General features: G+C 41.6%; 1 protein-coding gene across 4 annotated transcripts; it reads right to left on the bottom strand.

The window, feature by feature from the left end:
* Positions 1–2,727: 2,727 nt before the first annotated feature.
* On the bottom strand, positions 2,728–5,206 carry ARL4A (ADP ribosylation factor like GTPase 4A). 4 transcript variants are annotated; one of them, XM_053655103.1, is made up of 2 exons: positions 4,844–5,206; positions 2,728–3,734 (listed from the first exon to the last, which is right to left on the bottom strand). In XM_053655103.1, the coding sequence occupies exon 2, from the start codon at positions 3,646–3,648 to the stop codon at positions 3,046–3,048; it is 603 nt and encodes a 200-aa protein (XP_053511078.1). In that variant the 5' UTR covers positions 3,649–3,734; positions 4,844–5,206; the 3' UTR covers positions 2,728–3,045. The 4 variants fall into 4 exon arrangements, with proteins under 4 accessions (XP_053511078.1, XP_037023256.2, XP_053511077.1 ...); XM_037167361.2 differs by having other exon boundaries at positions 2,728–3,731; XM_053655102.1 differs by lacking the exon at positions 4,844–5,206 and adding an exon at positions 4,154–4,268.
* Between the last annotated feature and the right edge of the window lie 1,001 nt (positions 5,207–6,207).

The following is a 6,207-nucleotide window of genomic DNA, read 5'->3' as shown; positions in this document are numbered from 1 at the left end:
TGCTTTTTTTATTGTAATATATACATAAAATTTACCATTTTAACTATTTTTAGATGTGTATTCACATTAAGTATATTCACAATGTTGCACAAGCACCATCACTATTCACTTACAGAATGTTCTGCTAAATTTAAACTTTGAGATTCCATTGTTGTAGTAGCTATATGTTAAGTGCTATATGACCAAAAAGCTTAAAACAGACATTTTTGTGTGTGTGATGAAACCTTTGTGTTTGTGTTACTGATGAAATTGTATTAAATAGAACCTTGAAACATTTACCGAAGATCTCCTTCCAGGTCAAAATGTATAATTAATGAAACAGTCTTTAAGTGTCAAATGCCTTGTACAAACAAGAACATTCTAAGTCTATGCCTTTCCCTTAGCTCAGGACAATCATTCTACAGACTAGTGATTCTCTATATACACATATTTACACTAATAACTTCACTTTTTACCTTCCGATGACTTATTTTTTATTATTAAAATATACGTTTTCCCCTAAATGTTTATAAACTATTATAGAACATCTCTGGACAAATTCTAAGTCTCTTAAGTATCAAAAGGTTTTTTTTAGTTTAATGTTGCTTTTGATAGTAATTTGAAATTGGATTTCTCCAGTCTTTGATTAATATTTGGCATTGAACCGAATAACCTCAAAAATAAGAAAATATTATAAATACACTTAAGAAAAAGTGTACCTTAATAAAAAACTAGATATGAAAACACTGTTTAAACTCTTCAGGGTTTATTCTGAGACTCATTTCCTACTGGTATTAACAAATGGAAGAGATGGTGAGGAACTTGAATTTAACAACTTGGAAAACCTTACAATGAGTTTTATAATGGAAAAATATACTTTATAAATAAAAGCTGGTTTAAGTATAAAGTATACTTTATACTTTTATAAAGTATAAAAGGTTTTTATACTTTATAAAAGATACTTTATAAATAAAATGATGTTAACATCATTTTCTTTTTCATTTTTTGCTAAATATAAAAAACTTAGATAACATGGACTTGCTCATCTAATTCTTAGGCTACTAAATAAGTCTCAACACACAAAAAAAAGGGCAAACTTTCAAGAAACAGTTAAAAAAGTCTGTTTTATACAGCAAGTTCATAAAAAGCACACAAAGGCTGAAAACCTAAATTAATTCCCTTTTTTTTTCCCAGCAAGCTTTATGAATCAATTATGGATCTAGCGATGCTGTAGTAGACACCATAATTTCACACCTCTGAAGGGTAAATAAAGGCCCTCCCAGAAAACACACTGAGTGCTTCTGTCCCACTTCAGCAGAACCAAACCACTACAGGACTATGTAACCAGCTGTCAAAGTTTTCACACCTCTAATCAAAAGCTTCAGTGAAAGTGGAAATAGAGTAAAACTCAAACACTGTTCTCCTAGTGCCTCAAGTAGTTTATTGGTAGTTGTTATCCACATTTCTATAAATATAAACATTCTAAGTGACTGTCACTAGTGCAGGTACATTTAACATTTGAAAGCTCCACAGGAAGCTACTTTATTTTGTGTGTAACAGGAATCAAGGCTCCAAAACTGTGCCAGAAACAAAACAAAACAAAGTAAACAAACAGAAAAACCCCTTGCTAACAAAGGAATTTCTTTTGGTTATCTTCATTACAGATAACTGTTGGCTTTACACATTCGAATTATGTTGATTTGTTCACATATGATCCCTGGAAGTTAGGTCTTTGCCTGTAGATAAGAATTAGATAATGGTTTTTCCTCCTTTGAATGTATAGTGTTCTGGATTAAAATGTAAACAGCACCACGGTCTTTCCACAAAACATAGTTTTGCTAACTTTCCCCTTCATTTCCGATAACCCTAATTTTTTTTCTGCAGCCCAGTATCGTTTCCTCCTACCTTATAATCAGGACTGGACTGCTTGTGTAACACTGTTCAGTTTGTAAACAAGAAATTAAAGCTCAGAGCATAATATATCTCTTACATTTTCACTCCACAGTGCATCAGGTGCTGTTTATAAAGCTTTCGCTTCTCTCAAAACACTACAAAAATATATGAAAAACCACATCTGTGTTTAGCCAGCAAATATTAATAAAACAGTTTACAACCAGAATGCTGTAGAGACCACATATTGTAATTACATCCTGTTGTCTGAATTCATCATTTGCTTTCTTCAGAAATCCAGACATACATCCAAACATATGCATTTATGATTAGTCTGCATGCCCAAATTTGCTATATGAAAGAGTTAAGTAAATTACTTTAGGTTCTCCAAGTGAAAGTGCTTCTGATAACAAACTATTTCTAAGTAACCACCCCCCACCCCTGCCAAAAGGTGTATTAAACCTGTGTAGAAAGATGTATAGCTATTCTAAAAATTAGACTACACACCAAAACATGCTTTATCAGGAAAACTAACCCATGCACTTGAATATGCCCCAAATACTTTATTATTTTAAGGGAGACCAACTTAAACATTGTCTAGAATTAAGATATAGCATTACATTATTTGATTGCAAAAAAATGTCAAAACTCATTTAGCTTAAACCTAAAAAACCAAACACTTCCTCCTTGTCCCTTACTGAGTGGACCAATGTGATCAATATAACTGGATATATATTAATCTACCTTAACATTCCCATTCATTAACATTTGTCTTAACACACATACAAAGCCTTGTAAGCAATTTCCTTGTGAAGGCATCCCCCAAGAAGACATACGCACAAAATACTAGACAGATACTCTTCTTCAAAGTTTTATTTCACTAACTTCAGGTCAAATTTCCACAACTCTTTTCTGATCAATTTACTATCTTTGCTTGGCTTCCCAAAATGGTAGTACCAGAAGATTTGTGGGGTAGGGAGAAGAGACCATTTTAAGCAGCACTGCATTTACTCATCTTCACAAGGCAACAGAGTTGGGCATCTGACTGTCCAGAAAAACAAAGCTTTAACAGCATCCAGGAGGGCAGGCAGGCAGACCAGGCTGTAGACACTCTTCCATTTGTCAAAATCAGACCACAGAAAACCTACTCCACACAGACATGAACGGTATCACCATTCATCTTTTCTTTTTCTGTTGCCGCAACATTTTTCTTCTTTTAATTATCATATCATGTAGTTTCTCAAGTCCTTCCTTTAATCCATCTCCTATGATTGCACAGGTGGGCTGCAAATGCCAGGGAGTTGATGAGCTCAGTTCACCCATTGCTAACAATTTCTCAATTTCTGAGAGAGACAATGAGTTCCTTAGGTCTTGTTTGTTAGCAACTATAAGTACAGGGACTCCCTGATTTTCTGATATCCTAGTTATTTTATGAAGTTCAGTTTTCGCTTCTTCCATCCTCTCAACGTCGACAGAGTCCACAACAAACACAATGCCATCTGTGCATCTGGTATATGACTTCCACAGTGGTCTTAATTTCTCCTGACCACCTACATCCCAGAAATGAAAAGTGACTGTTTTAGAATTTCCCAAGGTTACCTTAATTTTTTCGGTGTTAAATCCTTTGGTAGGTACGGTATTTACAAACTCATTGAACTGCAGCCTATACAAGACAGTTGTCTTTCCGGCACAGTCCAAACCAAGAATAACAATGTGGTAGGACTGAAACGAAGGCAGGCTGGACAGGATAGAGGTCTGGTCTGACAGTCCATTCCCCATTTCCAGTTGCAACAAAGTGTTCCAAACTGAAACGCTTTCTTCTTACTGCTTTACAACTTCTCCTAGGGGATCCAGCTACGAGACTGCTGAGGGGGGAAATGAATACGTTATTCTTGTGAAATAATGTACATTTTTTCTTGGTGCTAAAATACACAACACGAGGAACTTGATAAATAAAACTTGCTTCGGTAAACAAACCAAATGAGATATGAAATGTAAGTAATCTGAGACAAACGAGAGAACAAGCATTGTGATTCAAATTCTTTAACATTACGCGAATTTGTAGTAACGTGCACTTTTCCCTACCCTTCTGAGTCCCCAAACCTCAAAGACCCCATTCCAGGTCTCAGTAACCACACAAGCGCCTTTTTTGAGGCAGAAAACTCATAACCCATAACCCTATAATTAATCTTGAGGCTCTAATTCCACATACTTAACAGCATGCCCAAAGTCACTGGTAACCTCCTACCTGGCCCCCGCCTCCCTAAAAAACCACAAGGCTCACCTCCCGAACTGGAGTCTCAAAATGAGAAAGCATTGATAGGCGTCTCCACGCGGTGGGGGGAATCCCCGCACGTCCGCACTGCCTGGCTGTTCAAGGAGCTGTGGCGCTTGCTGCACTAAAACCGTGGTTTCAGGCTCCGACCACGCCCACTCCACACGGCCCACCCATTAGCCCAAATCCCATTGGCCATCCCGGTAAACTCTTTCGGGCCAGGCCCGCCCCCGCGCCCTAACCGGTGAGAGTAACTGACGCTCCCCGAGCGGCGGAGCCCGGCTCTCCCTAGGTCCACAGGCACCACCTGTTGCCCTCAAGTTAGAAAACAAGGCGCCCGCGGAGGGAGCCGAGCGGCCCCTGCAGAGCAGAGGAGCCTCGGCCGGTAGGTCAGGTCGCCAGCCCGCTCGCTCTGCCCGCCTGGACACACCTGCAACGCGGGCCACAGACGCCGCGCCCCGGCTCTCACATCCGGGGCCCGTGGTCACTGTCAGCGGTTTAACTCTTTGTCCGCTGGCGGGAGGGAGCTCCCTGCGGCCGTGCGGGCGCCCTGGCGTAGACTACCCGACCCACGGCACCCCTAGAGCAGCCCCTCGGCCCCCGCAGCCAGATCCCTTCACATCGCCCCTCCGCACCTAGCCAGCGGGTCTCCCGCGACTGGGCGTGGCCACACCAGCAGTCAGCCCCGCGGCGGCTCACCTGACTAACGGTCCAAGCCTCGTCCAGACCCCACATCGCTCGCAGCCGCTCTGGAGAGCACCAGCTAGGCCTGGGCGGTGGCAGGGGCCCGGTCGCCGCTTCGAGAGGCGCCGGGCGGGCGCCCGGGGCGAGGCCGTCTTAACGGTGCTGCTGCGACCGCTTCCCGAACCTGCCGCGGCCCCGCCCCCTTCCAGCTTCGGTCCCTGAGCTGGCCAGTGGGGGGCGAACGGGAGCCAGGTCTCCTAGCAACCGCAAAACAAGGTCACGTTTGAGCACTCCTGGAACAAGCTGGTAGTGGACGAGCTGGGGTTTCTGCCCAGGGAGCCCTTACTTTCTGCAGCCAATGGCTGTCTTCGGTCGGGCCCCGAACCTTCTATCTTTAGGGCACTGTAGGGCTTCGTAGGGGCGGTGGCCGGTGACGCAGGTCGGGGATATTGGAGGACGCGCGGATGGGCGGTCCGCTTATATAACGGGTGACGTGGATGTGCCTCTCACCCAACTGGTGTCTGAAATGCACCTTCCTTCTGCAAAGCAAATAAATAGTCTCTCTCTCACATGATCCTAGCAACAGTTCTGTGAGGTGGCTACGGGTAGAAATATCCTGGTTTTATAGATGAAGACATACACTGAAAAATTAAATGGCTGCTTCTAATGTCCCAAAGAAAATCAGTGGTGGTTCTGGAACTTAATTTTGTAAGTCTACTACTCAACAAATGCAAAATACCTTCCAATGGATAATTCTGATTAAATGCAATTATGTACTTGACCGAGAAACTTGCAAATATTTATTGAACACCTAATAGGCAGTAGGAACAATTCTATGTGCTTGGATTTAGAATGGTGAGCAAATGCAGTATAAGTTAAGGCTTGCCTTGATTGTGGAATCTCATTAGCCATTTACAATAATCATCAAGCAAGTGATAGAGGGCTTATTGCGATGACTAGTCTCCTTTTTCTTTGGAAATTTAACAGGATTTATTACTAAACTGGAGAAAGAACATGATCCAATGACAGCTTTCTGTCTATAATAGCTTTGAAATCGAGTAGGTCCTTTTCACATTAGTTTCAAGGGTGCATTTTTGCAAACTTCCCCGAAACGAAAGGAGATAGGAGAATATTGAGAGCTTCCAGCCCGGCAAAATCATCTTCACTGAACTGCACTTTAACATCAGAAACAACCTTATAACTAGAATAGGGGGTGGCAAATTACAGCCCGTGGGCCAAATTCAAGAGATAAGAATGGTTTTTATATGTTTAAAAGGCTGCAACAGAATAGATAAGAATATGCATAAAGACCATCTGTGGCCCACAAAACTAAAAATATTTGCTCTCTGGCTCTTCATAGGAAAATGATGCTTCTGCTC

This window comes from Artibeus jamaicensis, unplaced genomic scaffold (assembly GCF_021234435.1).
Source record: "Artibeus jamaicensis isolate MK-2021 breed Jamaican fruit bat unplaced genomic scaffold, CSHL_Jam_final contig_923, whole genome shotgun sequence".
In the NCBI taxonomy this organism is placed as follows: domain Eukaryota; kingdom Metazoa; phylum Chordata; class Mammalia; order Chiroptera; family Phyllostomidae; genus Artibeus; species Artibeus jamaicensis.
This window is presented reverse-complemented; position numbering and strand designations above follow the sequence as displayed.

Coding starts and splice junctions, on each gene's coding strand:
- ARL4A (XM_053655103.1), bottom strand. CDS start 3,648: ATGGGGAATGGACTGTCAGACCAGACCTCTATCCTGTCCAGCCTGCCT.